General features: G+C 44.6%; 2 protein-coding genes across 7 annotated transcripts; both read right to left on the bottom strand.

Moving 5' to 3' along the window:
* Nucleotides 1-118: 118 nt before the first annotated feature.
* On the bottom strand, nt 119-13,431 carry CCDC62 (coiled-coil domain containing 62). 5 transcript variants are annotated; one of them, XM_087880376.1, is made up of 14 exons: nt 12,941-13,431; nt 12,141-12,241; nt 11,430-11,622; nt 9,366-9,532; nt 8,695-8,796; nt 8,224-8,395; nt 7,892-7,993; nt 7,117-7,205; nt 6,037-6,128; nt 4,803-5,471; nt 3,176-3,335; nt 2,125-2,253; nt 1,909-1,995; nt 119-317 (listed from the first exon to the last, which is right to left on the bottom strand). In XM_087880376.1, exons 2-14 carry the CDS (start codon nt 12,174-12,176, stop codon nt 297-299), a joined length of 2,019 nt encoding a protein of 672 aa, XP_087736502.1. In that variant the 5' UTR covers nt 12,177-12,241; nt 12,941-13,431; the 3' UTR covers nt 119-296. The 5 variants fall into 5 exon arrangements, with proteins under 5 accessions (XP_087736502.1, XP_087736503.1, XP_034284630.2 ...); XM_087880377.1 differs by having other exon boundaries at nt 11,408-11,622; nt 12,941-13,133; XM_034428739.3 differs by having other exon boundaries at nt 12,781-12,952.
* An 800-nt stretch (nt 13,432-14,231) lies between these two features.
* DENR (density regulated re-initiation and release factor) lies at nt 14,232-19,924 on the bottom strand. Of its 2 annotated transcripts, none has more exons than XM_060691897.2 (8): nt 19,619-19,924; nt 18,046-18,199; nt 17,397-17,416; nt 16,959-17,043; nt 16,571-16,654; nt 16,128-16,244; nt 15,056-15,195; nt 14,232-14,540 (listed from the first exon to the last, which is right to left on the bottom strand). In XM_060691897.2, exons 2-8 carry the CDS (start codon nt 18,146-18,148, stop codon nt 14,496-14,498), a joined length of 594 nt encoding a protein of 197 aa, XP_060547880.1. In that variant the 5' UTR covers nt 18,149-18,199; nt 19,619-19,924; the 3' UTR covers nt 14,232-14,495. The 2 variants fall into 2 exon arrangements, with proteins under 2 accessions (XP_060547880.1, XP_060547881.1); XM_060691898.2 differs by having other exon boundaries at nt 19,647-19,778.
* Between the last annotated feature and the right edge of the window lie 2 nt (nt 19,925-19,926).

Here is a 19,926-nt window from a genome sequence, read left to right as displayed (position 1 = left end):
CGTAAATAGCTGGCTTACAAAAACACAGCCAACCCCCCCCCCCAAAAAATACAATTTCCAATTGTATAAAATTATACACCTAACAGCGAGGAGGCTAGCAATTAATCTGTGCAGAACATTTCTAGAAATAGCTTTTATTCGTTTCCGCATAATTCTAATTTTTTTTAATATATATATATATATAGTTTGGGGGAACGATCGCCAGCATTGAGCTGTGAGTTTTGAGGATTTTTTTTTTTTTTCTCTGCCCCAAATTGAGTGGTGGGTGACAAATCCGAGGAGGATATGTTCTGCCTTCAGGAAGGGGGTTTTCTTTCCTGTTTGTAGACAAAACACGAGACAGCTGATCTTACAAGAAAAAAATAAAAATAAAAACAAAACAATTTTGGGTGAAGCAAAAGAAACCGAAGCACTGCGTTCCCAATGGGTTTTAGGGGTGGGGGGGGTTGCTGGTTTAATTAATGCATTTGGAAAAACACTGCCTGTCATAACCTTGGGGATATTTTTTTTTTAAAACAATATTTACTTCACGGGCCGAGCTGAAAACTGACTTTGTATCAGGGCTGGAAACTTTCTTTTTCTTTTTTTCTTTTTTTTAAGTTTTCCATGGCTGTGTAAACAGCTGACATTCCTGCAAAATTGCCAATTACGGTATATTTTCTCCTAGGCGGCTTTAAAAAAACAAAAAACAAAATCAGGACTGGCAAGATATGCAAGCCGTGAGATTTACCGGAGCTGCCGAGCGCTCCGTGGGCTCGAGACCTGGGTGCAAAACAGGCGTCTTTTCCTTTTCTGAGACGCCCCACTACCAGGGGTGAGGGGGCACTGTGGTCTGAATTTTCTTCACGTGGACATGAGAATGGTGCAAATCTGAAAAAAGTCACTTTTTTAGTGCTGTTCTAACTTCCGACGGTTGCTAAACGAACTGTTGAAGATTCTTTGTATTCTGTTCCACCGAAAGTTGCAAATTGTGGGGGCTGATAAACTTTGGAGGTTCTTACTGCACCTGCGTATGGTTTGCCAATGGCACCGTGGCAGATAGGACAGCGCTCCAGAGGGTCAACGTCATTGCCCAGAGGATCACGGGTTGCCCCCTCCCCTCTTTAGAAGAGCTTTTATAGCTCCCGCTGCCTTAAGTTCAAAACTTTCTTAAGGATCCATCTCATCCTGGATCTCACCCTTTTTTTTTGGAACTATTACCATCCGGCAGCCGGTACAGGATAATAAAAACAAGGACTAATAGGCTGAAAAACAGCTTCTATCCCAGAGCAGTAACTATATATTGAATTCTTCTGTATAAGATAAAGGTTCCCCTCGCACATCTGCACTAGTCGTTCCCGACTCTAGGGGGCGGTGCTCATCTCCATTTCAAAAGCCGAAGAGCCAGCGCTGTCCGAAGGCGTCTCCGTGGTCATGTGGCCGGCATGACTCAACGCCAAAGGCGCACGAAACGCTGTTCCTTTCCCACCAAAGGTGGTCCCTATTTTTTTCTACTTGCATTTTTTTACGTGCTTTCGAACTGCTAGGTTGGCAGAAGCTGGGACAAGTCACGGGAGCTCACCCCGTTACGCGGCACCAGGGACTCGAACCGCTGAACTGCCGACTTTTCAATCGACAAGCTTAGCGTCTTAGCCACTGAGCCATTAATGCAATATCATATATCATAATGCAATAGAGGTTTTCAATTCCATTGTATAGAATGCGAAGGAGGTGTTTGTGTTTTATTTCTATAGCTATAATGTACACTGAAGATGGCATTTAATTTCGTTGTACGTGGTGCAATGACAATCAAGTAAACTAAAACTAAACTTCCAGAATTTCAGCGGCCGAGTTTCTACCGTTTTTCCCAAGATCTCAGCGATGCAAATGCACGAAAACAGGAGCCGAAAGGGGAAGAAAAGGACTTACTTGAGAAGCAAAAGGAGGAAGTTTCCTTCTAGAATCTTCCTCTACGGGCTCCTTGCGTTCACAAACGGATTTGGGATCGTCCGCTGTCTGTCAAGAACGACCAAAAGCAACATCAAAACCGGTGTCAACCGGGCTGCGACGGCCACCATCTTGCTGGTTTTGACCTCACCCTCCAGACCCCCCCCGCCCCCCCCCCGTTGGAAAGGTGAACCCTACTGTGTGGAGGCTGCCGGTCGGACTGTAGTGAGGGCTGGCGCTGAGCAGGTGGCTGTGCTCCAGGTGGGTGACCATCTGCCGGGTTTCGGCCAACATCTGCTGCAGCTTGTCGTCGGGCGAGCGAGAATCCTAGGAGAAGCCGGACAAAACGGGTCAGGGACCATCCGGGAAAAAATTCAGCCCACACAGAAAGGTTAAGCGAAAGTTGGGTGGCCACTGGCCTCCTCCACAACCAGTCAGTGACAAGACGAGTCACTAGACCAGGATATAAACCGAGGACAAACTCCACTCCCTTCTAGCACTGATGATGTTCTCTATTTGCGTCATGAAACATCTGTAAGAGAACAATCAAGCTCAGGGAGCATCAAGGACACCTTAGTAGTAGTAGTTCTTTCTTCTTCTTCTTCTTCTTCTTCTTCTTCTTCTTCTTCTTCTTCTTCTTCTTCTTCTTCTTCTTCTTCTTCCTTCCTTCCTTCCTTCCTCCATTCTTCTTCTTCTTCTTCTTCTTCCTTCCTTCCTCCATTCTTCTTCTTCTTCCTTCCTTCCTTCCTTCCTCCCTCCTTCTTCTTCTTCTTCTTCTTCTTCTTCTTCTTCTTCTTCTTCTTCTTCTTCTTCTTCTTCTTCTTCTTCTTCCTCTTCCCCCTCCTCCTCCTCCCCTTCTTCCTTCACTCTGCAAACCCCACTCCCTTCTAATACTGATGATGTTACCTAGTTGGGTCATGAAATATCTCCAAGAAAACCACTAAGCTCAGGGAGCACCATGGACCCCACAGTCCTTTTCCTCTTCCTCCTCCTCCTCCCCTTCTCCTTCCTCCACTCTGCAAACCCCACTCCCTTCTAGCACTGATGATATTACCTAGTCGGGTCATATCAACGTCTGCATAAAAACTACCAAGCTCAGATAGCACTTTGCTGTGTGTTTATGTTTGTGTGGCTGCAAAAAACACCCTAGAATTTGGGAAATCATCGCCAATAATATCGGGGCAGGTTGAGTGGGATCAACAGCCGGAATATTTTGGGCCTGTTCTGTGTTTCGATTGGAGATACTTACGCAGTGGGTGGGAAGCTGGTTACACCCGCTGGGTGCCCGGAGGTCTGAAGGATGGTCTGAGGCGGAGGGCATCTCAGGAGCTTTCGTCTCCTTTGACCTCTGGGTTGATGTGAAACACGGCCCGTCCCAGTCGAAACCGTTCAGACTCCCATCCTGGTCACTGTTAAATCATCATCCAGAGCAATTCCGACGATTAACAATTGGGTAATTTGTTTCCAAAGAAAATGAGATATACGCTGGATCAGGTTGGTGGTTATCCGAATGTCACCTATTCCCTTCCCACCCAAGGTGGTCCCCGTTTTTCTACTTGCATTTTTTTACGTGCTTTCGAACTGCTAGGTTGGCAGAAGCTGGGACAAGGAACGGGAACTCAACCCCATTACATGGCACTAGGGATTCGAACCGCTGAACTGCCGACCTTTTGATCGACAAGTTCAGCGTCTTAGCCACTGAGCCACCGCGTCCCTCCTTTCCACCTTGGATAAAGGCATTTTCATTTTACAGGCTTCCAAAGGAGGGGCCGTTTGACACCTTGCGAGCAAAAAGTCAAGAGACTATTTACAAATTCCCCAGCAAGACCGACAGGCCAGAGCCACATTCCGTGTTACGGCACGTGGCTTTCAAAGTGGCTGGGAGCCGATCGATGCTGGTCAGACCAGCTTTAAGCCGAATTGTTGATCTGTGTGTTTTTCCTCCAAAAAGGACCATTAAATCCCCTCCAGGTATTCACAACCTAACAAACAACACCCGACTTAGAAACATTTGTTTAATGATCGTTCAAAGTTACGACAATGTACGATGAAAAAAAGAGACTTAAATCACCCATCTCCTCCCACTTATGACTGCATGACCGTAACTTTGTTGCTGGTATCCTTACGATTTATATTGACTGTTTCCTAATATGATTTGATTGCTTATTTGTTCCCTATGACTATCATTAAGTGTTGTCCCTTATGATTCTTGACGAATGTATCTTTTCTTTTATGTACACTGAGAGCATATGCACCAAGACAAATTCCTGGTGTGTCCAATCACACTTGGCCAATAAAGAATTCTATTCTATTCTAATTCTAATTCTAATTCTAATTCTAATTCTAATTCTAATTCTAATTCTAATTCTTATTTTTTATTTTTATTTTATTTTGAATTTGTATACCGCCCTTCTCCCTGAGGACTCAGGGCGGTGAACAGCCAAATAAAAACATCAATTACAAATATTAAAATACAGTTAAAAAATATATATAGATTTGGCCCCATTAATTAAAACGATAAACAAAACAATTAAAAACACTTAAAAAGAATTAGGCCAGCTAATTCTAATTCTAATAATTCTAATTCTAATTCTAATTCTAATTCTAATTCTAATTCTAATTCTAATTCTAATTCTAATTCTATTCCATTCTTACTCGTAATTCTTTTCTATTCCTACTCCTCTATTCTATTCTATTCTATTCTATTCTATTCTATTCTATTCTATTCTATTCTATTCTATTCTATTCTATTCTACTCTACTCTACTCTACTCTACTCTACTCTACTCTACTCTACTCTACTCTACTCTACTCTACTCTACTCTATTCTTATCCAAAATACAGGTGAACATCAAATACTTAGCCGAAATACAGTACCTTTTCAACTCGGGAGCATCCGGAGGCCTTGGGGACAGCTCCCCGCCCCATAAGGCACTGCCGTTGTTCTTCACCGGCTTGAGCATTTCGGCCCACTCCCGGTTGGAGCGGTAGAGGCTGGCTTGACGGACGGCGCTGCAGGCTGAGCAGCCCAATTCGCAGGCGGGGTTCCCCGGATGGGGAGGCATGCGGGGTCTTTGCCGAGGGGGGATTCTGCCCGGGTCCGCGGGGGCATCTTTCCAATCCCCGCTGGCTTTGTCGAAGAACCTGGGCGGCAAACATCCTGAGGTCGCTGCGCAGAAGTTGGCTTCAAACCAATGTTTGTGTCTCGGTAAAGAGGTCACAGGGCCCAGCTCTGACATCCAAAGAGTTTCCTTGGATCTGGACTTCCGGGGATTGTCCAGCCATGCGGCCGAGCGGTCTTCCACCTCCCCGGCGCTCCTGGGACTGCTCAGCATCCCTTCTTCCCGACGGAAATGTCTGGGATGGCAAAATGGCCCTTCGTGTAGGTGCTCTTGCTGCCTGCTCTGGGCTTGGCAGGGGTGGCCGGCCTTTTTCAAAGGACAGTCGGGAAGGTGGACGAAATGGGTTGGGATCTCCTGGACGACTTCGCCGTGGAGGGAGTCTCGGTTGCCGCTGGTCTCGAGATCCGACAAAACCATTCCTGGGCTGAAAACAGGAAGAAGGAGGAGCTTGAGTTATCCATGTTGGTCTTAAGGCAGAGGTGCTCAAACTTGGCAGCTTTAAGACTTGTGGAATTCAACTCCCAGAATTCTCCAGCCAGAATGTAGCCCGCCCACCCACTGACCCACCCACCCTTTGGCCTCTGGCTCGCAGCAGTTACCTCCTTGCAAGCAAACAGCAAGAAGAAACAGCTCCTTTCAGCTTCAGCACAGCCTAATTAGCACAAGTTGATTTGATCGGCCTCCCGACTCTCAGCTGATTTGCTCTCAGCTGTTTTGCCTAGGGCTCTGTTGCTTGCTGCAAAGAGGTAAATTGCTGGAGCAGATTTTTTTTTTCTTTGTGCTAATCAAGCTATGCTGAAAACAAAACTGAAAGTAAAGCAGGCTGTTTGCTGCAAGGAGGCAAAATTGCTCAGAGGCAGAGGCAGATTTCTTTTTCTTCTTTTCCTCACCAAAAAAGGTAGGTGCACCTTATACTCCGGTGCGTCTTATACTCTGAAAAATACAGTAATTCCTTCTACCCCCCCCCCCTCTCAGCAAAGCCGTTTTACCTTCCATCCTGAGACTCTGTCCTGTGTTTCTCTTGGGAACTTTCCAGGTGGAAATGCAGGAACTGGAGATCCTGTTGCTGCTTCAGGTAGATCTAGCAACGGAGGACAAAACAAGCCATCAGCTGTGGGAAGGTGGCAATTTTAACTTTGGGGACATTCGGCCTCCAGACCTCCAAGGACGTGAAAAGGAATTTGCCAAGGATTCTCTTTACATCCTCCAGAAAATGTTTCTGGAAAGTTGTAGTAGCTCCTTTTCATTTGATTACTTTTATTCAGTGGTGGGCTGCTACCGGTTCGGGCGAATCGGTAGTTCCAACAATCAGCTGGCCCCGCTCACCCATCCCAGCCCTATCCTGTCCTATATTTCCTTCTTTCTGGCTCAGCTGATTTCTCTGCCTCTGCTGTTCTGCTTATCGGGGCTGCCTTAGAAGGTCAGCAGCTGAGCTTCAAATTGCTGTATTTTGAACCCTGCGCGCAAGCGTGTTAGGCGTGTGCACACACAAAGCACACGCTCACAGAACAGGTTTGTTACTGCTTTTATTTTACCTGAAGAGGTTCTTTTACAGGTAGTCCTTGACTTACAACAGGTTGTTGACTCACCGTTCAAAGTTACAGCGGAAAAAAAGGGACTTATGGCCATTTTCACATTGGGCCGTTGCAGTATCCCCGTAGTCACGTGTTCAAAATTCAGACACTTGTGCAACTGACTCATATTTATGACGGTTGCTGTGTCCCGGGGGTCACGGGATCCCCTTCTGATGAGCAAAGTTAATGGGGAAGCCAGATTCATTTAACGATGGTGGCAAGAAAAGTCGTAAAACGGGACAAAACTCACTTAACAACTGTCTCGTTTAGCAATGGGAATTTTGGGCTCAATTATGGTCATTAAGTCAAGGATTATAGCTTATTTTTATTTTATTACTTTACGTGCAAAAGCTTCTTTTACTTAAGGACTTCCTCCTTTTCCTGAACGAAGTGGCTTCAAAACGAAACAATGCCAGAATTCTTTGCCTTTTAATTCCCCCTTTTCTTCCACCCTGCAAAACGGGAAGCGCTCATAGCCAGAAACGGGATCCCCACCTGTCTCAAATTGTTCAGTTCCGTGTCTGTCCGAAGCTGTTTCGATTTGGCGGAAAGAAGCAGCTGAACTTTCCGATTTTCCCTCTCGGCTGCGGGAAAAGAAAGGGGTGGAAGAGTCGGTTATTTTTCCAGAAGCCCCCCCCCCCCCCCCCAGAGAAACCATAAACTGAGTCCTTCGGGAGTAAGGCGGTATACAAATTGAAATAATAATAATAATAATAATAATAATAATAATAATAATAATAATAATAATAGTAAAAAAAAAATGTCTCATTGCAATAGTGGCGAATATTTGTAGCTCGGGTGTAGGACGAGGGTTTCGTTACCAGACTACATAACATCTTCAGTGCAGTTTAAGGAATGTTAAGGGGCCATTTAAGGGACGCAGTGGCTAAGACGCTGAGCTTGTCGATCGAAAGGTTGGCAGTTCAGCGGTTCAAATCCCTGGGGCTGCGTAACGGGGTGAGCTCCCGTTACGTGTCCCAGCTCCTGCCAACCTAGCAGTTCGAAAGCACATAAAAAAAAATGCAAGTAGAAAAATAGGGACCACCTTTGGTGGGAAGGGAACAGCGTTCCGTGCGCCTTTGGCGTTGAGTCATGCCGGCCACATGACCATGGAGACGTCTTTGGACAGCGCTGGCTCTTTAGCGTTGAAACGGAGATGAGCACTGCCCCCTAGAGTCGGGAACAACTGGCACATATGTGCGAGGGGAACCTTTACCTTTTAAGGGGCCATTTAGAATTCAAGATTCAGCAAACTTTCAGACTTACTCACCGGTAAGCATTAATTCACTACTTAAATAAACATTTTCTTGCTTGAGCTGTATAATTTCTTCCCTCTGGGCACTGTTTTCCTTTATTTTTTCACTGAGATCCCCTTAAAAAAAAAGAAAAAGAAAAGAAACTTCAAAACAATTTTTCACTTCACATTTTCTTAAAACAATCATTTGCCATTCAATCACCTTGGCAGCTTTTAAGACTTGTGGACTTCAGATCCCAGAATTCCCCAGCCGGCATGACCGGTTGGAGAATTCTGGGAGTTGAAGTCCACAAATCTTAAAAGTTGCCAAGACTGGATATTATTCCCTGCTCTAAATATAATTTTACCTTTTAGTCTGTTTGCTTCTGACATCATTTCCTTCATCCTGAGTTTAAAATTCTGCTTCTCCTCGCTGAAACTCCTTTCTTGCGTCTTGCATGCGCACAGGGCACTTTCTAACTTTTTAAATTTGCTGGTAAACTCGGCGATCTGATTGGTTGCTTCAAGGATATCGTCATCCTACCAAAATCAAGAAATAAACGGGGTTTATTCTCGCTGAAAAGCGGGAAAAGTTCTTTGAAAAAGGTGTTCATCAGTGAAGAGCTTAAAAGAGCTTCATTCCCCATGGTGGACTGAGGAATTCTGGGGATTGAAGTCCACCTATCTTCCCCATGTTTGCTGGGGAATTCTGGGAATTGAAGTCCACATATCTTCAAATTGTTAGAAAGGATAAAATGGATCTACTTTGGGGGGCCCCTTTACCTGCCAATGACGGGCAAAAATTTGCAGCAAAATGTCAAGGACCCAAATATAAATACCTTGAGCCTTAAAAGTGTCAGGAGGTCTTGTTCTCTAGCTTGAAGCTGACCCACTTGGTTTGAGAGGTCCATCACGGAGCCAACCAAGGTTTGGTTTTTCTCCTAAGAAAGAGAAAAAAGAGACAAGAAGGACAGGCCGGAGATCAACTTCTGGCAGGGTCTCTTCTCCCAACTGACATGCCCCATCATAGGAATACAATAAAGGCACTCTGAGCTTTGCAGATGTTTTTCTCTCTGATTTACAGGACCCCCCGACCCCCCCAAAATAAAACAGACAGCCCAAAGGACAAAGCAACAATTTTATTTTGAAAGAAACTCACATTACAAATTTGAAACACTGCAAAATACAGCAGCAAGCATCACATTAACGGGAGGGCCCTGCAAGAGAAAAGCAGACTCTACCCCCACCCCAAAGATTTAAACGGCCCCCACTTTGCTGGTTTCAAAAGGGATTCAAACTGTACTTTTGGTGAGTGGGACATGGGCTCCCTTCTCTTTTTTCTTTATTTACATCCAGGTTTGTTCTGCTTTATTATTCACGTTGCATTCTGGATTGAAGTGGTTTTTTTTGAACCGTTTGCAAGCCGCCCAGCACCCCTGAGAGTCGGCAGCGTATCGATTGAAAGAATAATAATAATAATAAAAAATTCACGAGGATGATAGTGGCCTACCTCGAGGGTCTGACATTGAAGAGACGTGTCGGAGGCTTTTCGAGACAGCTCCTGCAGCTTCTGCTGAGTGTTTTCGAGCGTCGAACTGCAGTCATTCTGCAGGGACCCCAGGAGCTTTAATCTCTGGGTCAGAGTAGTTATCATTTCATTTCTCTTATGTAGCTCATCTGGGAGGAGAGGGCTGGAATCAAATCTTGTTAACAACGGTAAACCGGCATTTAATTCATCCCCTGCCTCTCTGTTTTAAAATTACAATTCTGGCTGCCCACAAATTATTATTTATTTATCGAATTAATTAATTAATTAATTTTTTTTTTCATTTGATTTATATGCCGCCCTTCTCCGAAGACTCAGGGCGGCTTACAATGCGTTAAGCAATAGCCTTCATACTTTTGTATATTTATACAAAGTCAGCTTATTGCCCCCACAAACTGGGTCCTCATTTCACCTACCTTAGAAAGGATGGAAGGCTGAGTCAACCTTGAGCCTTGGCGAGATTCGAACCCTGCAGTAATTGCAGGCAGCTGGTCTTAATAAGCTTAATAACAGGGTGCCTTAAACCCCTGTACTACCAAGGCTCTTTCCCGCCCCTGTTGTGGTTCTGGCGAGACTGGCCGGCTTTAAATTAAGCCTGTTCAATTTAGAATAAATATTGGAAATAAATATTTAAACACAGGAAAAAGAAGAGAGAGAGAGAGAGAGAAGATCATTCTTTCAAAGAACACCCGCATCCTGGTTTCGCTGCCCACTTTCAGACGGTTCTACCTGCCATATTTCTTTGCCCTTAAAACTGTACCGTTCGGGAGGAAGGTTTGTGGAAGGGAATCTCAGGGCAAGTTTGCGACTTTCGTTCCAGGTTTTTCACATGCAGATGGTAAGAAAATACAACTGCTCTAATACACGCATGCAACCCCCCACCCCGTATTGGAAAAGCATCCAATCACTGATTTAACACACTCTTGGGAAGCTCTGGGGATCAGTATTGTTAGAGAATCTCTTGGAAGGATTCTACGCCTAACGTAACATTCCGGGATTTCCATGGCGCAGAAGGAATCACAAGGGAGTGGCAAGCCAACATTTCTAAGGACCAGACAAGCCAACTGTTGAAATTCCTTCTTTGTTGGCTGTTTAAAATGACAACAAGCAGCTTAGTATACATGTGGGGTATAATGTGGTGTTTTTCCACCCGCCCCCCGCAAAAAATGCACTTGCATTTAATGTCTTCCCTAGTGAATCAAATGCTGTAGAACATTTTTCCTCCATCTGACATTCTAGGTATGTGAGGCTCAGAAACCATGGCATAAAAATGGCCTCTTTTTTTTTTTTTTTTTTTTTAGAAGGCTGGGGTAGAGCATAAACCCAGAACTGTGGCTAAAAAAAAACATCATGTACCTGATGCTGTGAGGAACTATTAGCCTAACTTGTTTGTGCTTTTAATCTCCACGAAATCAGAGACAAACTTTTCACAAACTTGTTAGCCAATGCTGGGATTGTCCACTTGCAAGGCTCTTTAGCCATCCGAAATGTGCAAACTCCAAACTCACCTTTGCTATAAACACCCCCCCACCACCACCACCACTGCACCCAGGACTATGCAAGGGGAACCATCCGCCTCAGTTTTTACAATCTGTAAAATGGGAATACCAGTGGCATACAGGCTGAGTTTACTTGGCTCTAGGCTTTGTGAGAAGGACGCAGTGACTCAGTAGCTAAGACGCTGAGCTTGTCGATCGAAAGGTCGGCAGTTCAGCGGTTCGAATCCCTAGTGCCGCGTAACGGGGTGAGCTCCCGTGACTTGTCCCAGCTTCTGCCAACCTAGCAGTTCGAAAGCAGGTAAAAAATGCAAGTAGAAAAATAGAGACCACCTTTGGTGGGAAGGTAAAAGTGTTCTGTGCGCCTTTGGCATTGAGTCATGCTGGCCACATGACCATGGAGACGTCTTCGGACAGCGCTGGCTCTTCGGCTTTGAAACGGAGATGAGCACTGCCCCCCAGAGTCGGGAATGACTAGCACATATATGCGAGGGGAACCTTTACTTTTACCTTTAGGCTTTGTGAGACTCACTTTCCAACCTGCTGCTTCGTTCTTCCAGGGTCAGTATTTTCTGACGATCATCCTCCCACGCCAAAAATTGTCTCTGGTGCACAGCCACCATATTGTTCAGCTCCTTATCACGATCTTTCAGCTCTGCAAGTACCAGCTGGAGTTCCTTCTTCAGTTTCTGAACGAGGTCGCTCTCTGATTCGGAGGCGAGGTTCTAACAAGGGAGAAAAAGAAATTTAGGGAAGGAATAGTACACTAGTAGTATGCTAGCAGTACACTAGTAGTATGATAAATTATATCAGACACCCTGATTAATTCCCTAGGTCAGGGGTCAGCAACTTGCGGCTCTGGAGCCACATGTTTCACCCCTCTGCTGCGGCTCCGTCACTCAAAATATCACCCACAGCTGCCAATGTGTGACACTTGCCGGCACGTGATTTATTGAGCTTTTCAACCCCCAGTAGGCCAACCATGGATAAATCCAAGAAAAGAAAAGTTTCAGAAGAAAACAGAACATTGAATTCAACTACAGATGCTAGTTTTGGGACCGCTGAAGATATAGTCAGGCACGGGAACGGTTCTGTGGCTCCCGGTGTTTTCTTTTTGGTGGGAAACAGGTCCAAATGGCTCTTTGAGTGCTTAAGGTTGCAGACCCCTGCGTTAGGTTAACCTGTGCATCATGAAAGGTAACCTGTAACTTCAGTGTAATTTTAATATTTCACATTTTCCTACCTGGAAGGGACTGGAAATACCCAACGCAGAATTCATCAGGTTTCTGAGATCAGACAAGCCAACTTCATTTCAGGTGTAGCCCAGATGTAAAGCAGGGATACCTTGTTATCCAGTTTTTTTTAAATAAATAAATAAATAAACAAACTTTTAAATTTAGGTTGGTTATACTAGTAACACTAATACCAAATAAACGGAAAGAAAAAAAAGAGAGTAAAAAGTGCAAGGGATAAAAAGAGGAAATTCACCCTATAATACACAGTAATACACACAAACGCACACCCAGGCAGGCGAAGCCATCTCTACACACAAACCCCTACATTTGTTGTGTATGATACACATTGATACACACTCAAATCCAGACACTCAACACAAAGAGAGAGATCCACCCTCAGCTGAAAACACACAACTCTACATTTACTTACACGCTACCTAGACACTGATAAGACACAAACACACAAATACACCCAGTGTGAACCCACATCTACACACACTAAAACCCACCACCACCGCGTGGAAAGTCCACACCACCCTCCACTACAATACTGGCACCCTGCTACCCGCCCACGCACCTCCCCACGCGGGAGAGAGAGCCCGTGTCTACACAAGGGACACAAACACACACACACACACACACACACACCGGCCTCTAGACTCGCGTTCCAGGACCCCAACACCGACTCCCAGACCCGCCGGCCCCCCATTCCCGTCCACCGCCTTCCCCCGAGTCTCGTGGATCCCCCGTGGCTGCTCTTCCTCCTCCTCCTCCTTCCGGGGGAGAAGCCAACCTGGCCGGCGCTCACCTGGCCGGCAGCAGAGCGAAGGAGGGGGTGCGTGCGTGGTGGTGGTGGGGGCGGACCGGAGGGAAAACTGCGAGCCTGACGTCCGCGCCGGTTTCCAGCCTTCGGGAGTTTCCCCAGCGCGAGGGCGGTTGGAGGCGCCGCGAAGAGTTTTTCCCTTCGCGGGATTCTCGCTTGCTTCAATCGCGGGTGTTTTTTCTCCTCTCCCCCTTCCACCATCAAAGGAACTCCGTGGGACCCTCCCCCGCGCCCCCTTTGTTAATTAATTAATTAATTAATTAATTAATTAATTAATTAAATTTCTATACCGCCCTACTCCCGGAGGACTGAGGGCGGTGAACAGCCAAGATAAAATACAGATAATACAAATATTACAAATCCCTTAAAATTATTAAATATTTTGGCCGAAATACAGATTAGAACACCCAATTTATAAAATCAAACGAATTAAAAATTTAAAAGAGGAGAGTTAGGCCAGGCCAGCCTGCTGAAATAATTTATGCCTCCCCCCCCCCACAATACTCTCCCCGTCCCTTTCTTTTGCCCACCTCCAAAGACAGGAGGTCCTGCAGTTGGAAAAGAGGCTATTTCGGGGAAAAATAGGTTCAAGAGATTTATTGCAAGACTGAATCGATCAGGCACACACACACACACAAAATCTGCTTTTTGGATCTCACTTTTTCATGGGTGGCACGATGTGCTTGTGAAGTCTTTTTTTTTTAAAAAAAATTCTTTTTTGCTGCTGAAAAAATAAATCTTTTTTGGCTCAGAGAGGAAAAGAGGGAGACACAAAAGTTTGCCCCCAAGGGCAAACTTCCAAGTTTCACCCATTTGAAAAAAAGTATTAATGTCCTATTGTATTATGTTTAAACGATGAACAAAGCTTAAGAACTATATGTTTCTATGAGTGCTAATATTATTGTAAAGTGACGGGAGGTTTTTGGAACCAGTGATGTCATATCTATGTCCAATGTTTTTTTTTTTAATTTTGTATTATTAATAAAAAACTTTTTAAAATTAAAAAAAAAGTTTCATCCATTTGCTTTCGAGACCTTCTTTCCACACGTGAAAACCACCAAGCTCAGAGAGCACCAAGGACTTCACAGTTCAACCCTGAGTTATAAATATTCTCCTTTATTGATCATTTTTAAAGACCAGATGGGAGTGTGGCACATCCTAGGGGTTTACGTTCACACATTACGCCAAGCCTTCACATAAATTTATTTGCTTCCAAGGAAGCTGCCAACTTGGGTTGAAAACTTGGGTTAAGAAAATGAAGGACGCACACGGCAAAGAACAGTAACGTCTTTATTAAGATTAACTCTCTACTTCCAGCCAAAGCATGATACTCTCACTTCCCCGCAAGTTTAAACTTTGGCAAAGAAAGATTACAGACAAAAAAATAAAAAGCAGCAAATAGACCACAGTAAAAATGCCACCGGGGGAACATGCCTCTTCAACAGGTCTGTCAGGGAAGTCCCACTTGGGATTATCTTGGCTGGACTTGGGTGTTTGTCCAAAAAAAAGGCAGGAAACTTGTGGCTTTTCCAAAGGACTCTCACTTTTTTACTTCTCCTAGATCTTCAATGCTGTCATCGTCCACCTGCAGCACAGAGGTTCAAATGCATTTATTACACGAGAAAGGATCACATGGAAACGAATTGAGTATCTTGACTTTGAAAGATTATTGGAGGGGGGGAAGAGATTTATTTATTTATTTATTATATTTCTATACCGCCTTTCTCCTGTAGGACTCAAGGTGGTATACAGTCAAGAAAAATATAGACACACAAACATCATAAAACTGCTCCTCTCCCCACCCCCTGATCTTTTATAATGGGATACTTCTAGAGAATGCATGAAAAAAAATCTATTGATACGGTTGCTTAATGGAATGTAATTGATCCATTTCAGCGAAGAGTCAACCGTCGCAGCAAATTAACATCACACAGAGTCGGTTTCTAATTCCCCGCCATGATATCATGGATATTATTTTCATCTTTACAGCTCCACTGCAAAGTCTTAAATGCAAGGGAAAAATCCACTCCCGACAACTTTAATTTAAAAAAAAGCTCTTTTTAACAGAAAAGCCAGTCAGATGAGGTTCCGGCATATTACCTCCGGCCATTTTTCCTGAATCACTTCGATGATGTCATCTGTGAAATCTCCCTGAATAATTATTTCGTCTTCCCCAGTGACTGAGGCACCACAGGAAAACTTCTGAGCAAAGAACCTTTGGGCCTCCTTAAGATCTATTTCTGTTTGGAGGAGAGAAAAAGAAATGAGAGATCAAGACACAGATACTCACGTTATTAGTTTCTAAGCCAGTTTTTCAAAATTGGCAATGTTAATGCCATCACTCTGCTTAACAACCAATTCCCACAACACTGTCAAATAGTTTACTAAGGCTGTATTACTATTATTTCTCTCTTCCTTACTAGTATCTATCTCTTCCCACTTATGACTATAATCATGTTGCTTGTATCTTTCAATTTATATTGTTTTTGTTTCCTAGTGCAATTTGATAGCTTATTAGTAACCTTGACTATCACTAAGTGTTGTATCTTTTTATTCTTGATGAATGTATTTTATTTTTCTTTATGTACACTGAAAGCATATACACCAAAGACAAATTCCTTGTGTGTCCAATCACATTTGGCCAATAAAGAATTCTATTCTATTCTATTCTATTCTATTCTATTCTATTCTATTCTATTCTATTCTATTCTATTCTATTCTATTCTAATGGATGGACTTCAACTCCCAGAATTCCCCAGACACCTATCCTATGCTGGCTGGGGAATTCTGGGAGTTGAAGTCCATTTGTCTTAACATTGCTAATTTTGAAAAACTGTGTTCTAAACCCCCAACTTTTGTCTTTACACAGCGACAAGATTGAGCCATCCCGGAATCCCAGGAAGATGTGGAACAACCGAGTCAGATTATAGAAGAAAAACTCCCTATTCTGACTTTTGAGACCAAAATTGTAGGCCCGGAGTTCAAAGGGGACTTTTGCGTCATTTAGAATATTAGATTCGCAGCTTCGGAAAACGGATCCTATCTCATTCTCCTTGGTGGCCATGCCCCACTGTGAGATGCTTCAGAGATCTTTTTTTTTTTTTCATACTAGTTGATCTCCGCCAATTTGAGCCCAGAGACCTCTGCCAAAACGTGTTTTTGCTTCACTCACCAAAAGTCGCAAGACCGCATACTCGTGTGACGTATTTTTTCTTCGCTCGGGGGATTTTTGCTATCGTCACTTTCTGAGGCACCGTTTTCTTCTTCTGTTTTATCTGACCTCTTCCACCTGGGAGGCAGGGAGAAAAGGAAAGGGGATAAATACCCTTTCAGAATCTAGTTTGAAGGATCTACTGGCTTTCTGGCTCTCTCGCTGTCTAGAAAGTCACCTCAAACCACCTTGAGCAGGGGGTTGGACTAGAGGATCTCTGATGAGCCCCATGATTCTATATTCTCACCACCCCAGCAACAGCTGAGCTTGCCTTGCCCAGCCTGGGGTGCTCCTGATGTGTCTGGAGTTCTAATCCTGGACGATACAGTGCCAGGAGATTAAAAAAATAATGGAGTTGTGCTTTAATATGGTCTTAAGAAAAAAAAAAAAGCTGTATTCATTGCCTCTCTTCTGTTTTTTCTTTTCTTCCTCTTCACCGATCATTCCTTGGCCTTCTCCGATGCCAGATTCTTGTTTAGGGCAGTTTTCTGGAATTCAAATGTACAGAGTTATTACGGATATCGAAATCTTGCAAAAAAAGAAAAGAAAGTGGTTATATATTTCTTCATAGGGCTTTCTTTATGAGGCTCCCTTACAATGATCCTATTGAGAGTTATTTTCATTTAGCATATTAAGCTGATCTATTGGTATTTTTTTTTTCCTTCACAAAATGCAACTTCCCTTTTGCAACCCAGAAAATCCCACTGGATTTAATGCAATAGGTTTCCCAAACAAACGAGGATGAGATTAAGGAAGAAATTCCATGCTCCAAAGGTCACAAAGTGTATTTACCTACAGTAAGCTTCGCAAATTCATTTGGGAAATTCTTCTCTAGCCACTGCCTGCATTTTGCCATATCAGGCATGTATTCGCAATACTGGAGGGGGAAAAAAAACAGAGTAAAATTATTTGTTGAGAATGGCCAAATGTATACAGCATAACACAAATCTTTAGGACTTGTACGCAAGAGCAGAGAAATCATTTTGGAGAGATGCAGCTTTCCACGCAGGGAAAGGAGAATCTGTTCAAATGATCCTTTTCTATAATAAAAGCTATTTTAGCCCTCTTCAGAGAGATCAATGCAACTGTGAATAGGCTGAGCTGGCATAATTCTAACCAATGTGTTACTCTACGGATTTCCAGTTAAATCATTATACATATTTTTAAAAGCTCTCTAGCGTTTTCGTCGACTGCACAAACCAAGCAAAAACTAAAATGAAAGCAACTCACCTCTGTTGGCAAGGAACAGACTGGGGAAGAAAACGGGAAAAAGTTTTAAAGCAATGATAATATTTTCCCGTATAATCCAGTTTAAACATCTTATTTAAGATGGGCATTTCCACAAGGTCTCTCAAAATACGCTCATTCTACAACATCCATTAGCCCCAGCCATCATGGCTGGAAAACAAGATGCTAGAAGCTGTAATCAGATAATACCAGAAAACCCACAAGCCTTTTATCCCACGTTTAAAACCGGTCTTTCTAATGAGTGCGTTGATTCCTATTGTGAATTGCATTTTCTTAGTTACAAGAAAATTCCTATTGTGAATTGTATTCTCTTAGTTGTAGAACATCATTTTGCAGAATACGCTAACTTATATTGTATTAATTCCTCTCTCTTTGTTGCAAATGCCCATTTCCACTTTTAAAAACACAGACTGTATTAAAAGTGTTTCTCAACCTCGGCAACTTTAAAGATATGTGGACTTCCAACTCCCAGAATTCCCGAGCTAGCTAAATACGTTGAAGTTGAGAAACACAAGCTCTAGATTAAAGTGTTTTCAGCTATCCAAAGCTGGAGAATATGCAAGTAACCTTAACTAGGGTAAGTGGGAAGAAACCCACTGATGGCTTAGGAAGCAGCCTTTTCCACTCCTACCTCCGCAGTAGAGCACCCGAAGGGGATAATCAATATCTGGTCTGGCGTTACATCTTTGGTCTCCCCGGCAGTCCAGGACCACCGGCTCCACTGCCGTCTCCATTGCCTTCTCACCAGTCCAGAAAACCAGAGACCTTTCGTTCAAAGGCCAAACCTAGGAAACAGAGAGGGAGTGGTGGTTGACCTCCAAAGATCAGGCAGAAAACTTAAAAGGGGCAAAAGTTGGTTTGAAGCTCAACATTAAGAAAACTAAGATTGTGGCATCCGGCCCTCTCAATTCCTGGCAAATAGATGGGGAAGAAATGGAGGTTAGTGACAGATTTTATTTTCTTGGGCTCCAAGATCTCCGCAGATGGGACTGCAGCCAAGAAATTAAAAGACGCTTGCTCCTGGGGAGGAAAGCTATGGCAAATCTAGATAGCGTACTAAAAAGCAGAGACATCACCCTGCCAACAAAAGTGCGTATAGTCCAGGCGATGGTTTTCCCAGTTGCAATGGATGGCTGTGAAAGTTGGACCACAAGGAAGGCTGAGAAGGCCAAAGAATGGAGGCCTTTGAGCTCTGGTGCTGGAGAAGACTCCTGTGAGTCCCTTGGACTGCAAGGCCATCCAACAGGTTGGTCCTAGAGGAGATCAACCTTGACTGCTCTTTAGAAGGCCAGATCCTGAAGAGGAAACTCAAATCCTTTGGCCACCTAATGAGAAGGAAGGAAGGACTCACTGGAGAAGAGCCGAATGCTGGGAACGACGGAGGGCAAAAGAAGAAGAAGGGGACGGCAGAGAAGGAGGTGGCTGGATGGAGTCACTGAAGCAGTCGGCGGGAGCTTCAATGGACTCCGGAGGATGGTAGAGGACAGGAAGGCCTGGAGGAACAGAGGGAGGGAGTCAAGCTATTCTCCAAAGCACCAGAAGGCAGGAGAAGCAGCAATGGATGGAAACTAATCAAGGAGAGAAGCAATTTAGAACTAAGGAGAAATTTCCTGACAATTAATCAACGGAACTACTTGCCTCCAGAAGTTGTGAAAGCTCCAACACTGGAGGTTTTTAAGAAGACGTTGGACAACCATTTATCTGAAGTGGTTGTAGGGTTTCCTGCCTGGGCAGGGGGTTGGACTAGAAGACCTCCAAGGTCCCTTCCAACTCTCCTATTCTATTTCTATTTCTAAACGTTGTCCATGGGGTCGTGATGGGTCGGTCACGACTTCGCAACTAAACAAGAAATGATGAATGAGGGCTTGTGGATGGGAGACCCCCCAAAACCCCCCCAAAGTTGAACCCCAATCTATAAAAGTGGGGAGGGGGCTCTTGCAGCACTGCCAGGGCTGGGCTCTTCCAAGGAGGAGCCCTGAGGCCAAGGGGGGAAGGGCAAGAGCTGGGAAAGGTGCCCCCCACCCGCCCCCACCCAAGAGTGGCCCAGCCAGACCCCCCCCAAGGACCCCCCCCCAAAATGATGGAAACCTAAAAAAGCCCCCCAAGAAAGAGAACATGGGACCCCTTGAGTGGCTGGGGGGGGGTCAAGGGATTCCGGAGCCAAGAATGATGGGGTGCCCCCAACCCAAGGAAAGCCCCCTTACCTGCACAGCCCCCCCCCCCACGACCCACCAGGTGAGTCGCTTCTCCGACCGTCTATCAGCAGCAGCAGCAGCAACAGCAGGCAAGCAGACGGGGTGGGAGATCTCGCGAGAGCGCCGCAGTTCCCGCGAGAGAGAGAGGCACCCACCGCCCGAGGAGGAGGAGGAGCAGCCGCAGTGCCGGACCAGAGGGAAAACTTCAGCTGCTCTTCCTCGCTTTTTTTTTCTTCTCTCCTCTTCCTCGCTGTGCTTGGCGGAAGTGAGCCGCCAACCATAGAGCGGCGGGAAGGAGAGGGAGAAGCTTACGGGTC

Source organism: Pantherophis guttatus, chromosome 17 (genome assembly GCF_059756535.1).
Source record: "Pantherophis guttatus breed Tessera chromosome 17, ASM5975653v1, whole genome shotgun sequence".
In the NCBI taxonomy this organism is placed as follows: Eukaryota; Metazoa; Chordata; class Lepidosauria; order Squamata; family Colubridae; genus Pantherophis; species Pantherophis guttatus.
The sequence above is the reverse complement of the archived record's forward strand: the minus strand, read 5'-3'. Positions and strand labels throughout refer to the sequence as shown.

What these genes read in the sequence shown, in the direction of transcription:
- CCDC62 (XM_087880376.1), bottom strand. Translation starts at nt 12,176, where the DNA reads ATGAATTCTGCGTTGGGTATTTCCAGTCCCTTCCAG. An exon ending in ACGAAGCAGCAGGTTGGAAA is followed by an intron (nt 9,533 to 11,429) that starts GTGAGTCTCACA and finishes CTCTCCTCCCAG; the next exon opens with ATGAGCTACATAAGAGAAAT. An exon ending in GATGCTCCCGAGTTGAAAAG is followed by an intron (nt 3,336 to 4,802) that starts GTACTGTATTTC and finishes ATGATTTAACAG; the next exon opens with TGACCAGGATGGGAGTCTGA.
- DENR (XM_060691897.2), bottom strand. Translation starts at nt 18,148, where the DNA reads ATGGAGACGGCAGTGGAGCCGGTGGTCCTGGACTGCCGGGGAGACCAA. An exon ending in TCGGGTGCTCTACTGCGGAG is followed by an intron (nt 17,417 to 18,045) that starts GTAGGAGTGGAA and finishes TTTCTTCCCCAG; the next exon opens with TCTGTTCCTTGCCAACAGAG. An exon ending in ATTTGCGAAGCTTACTGTAG is followed by an intron (nt 16,655 to 16,958) that starts GTAAATACACTT and finishes TTTGAATTCCAG; the next exon opens with AAAACTGCCCTAAACAAGAA.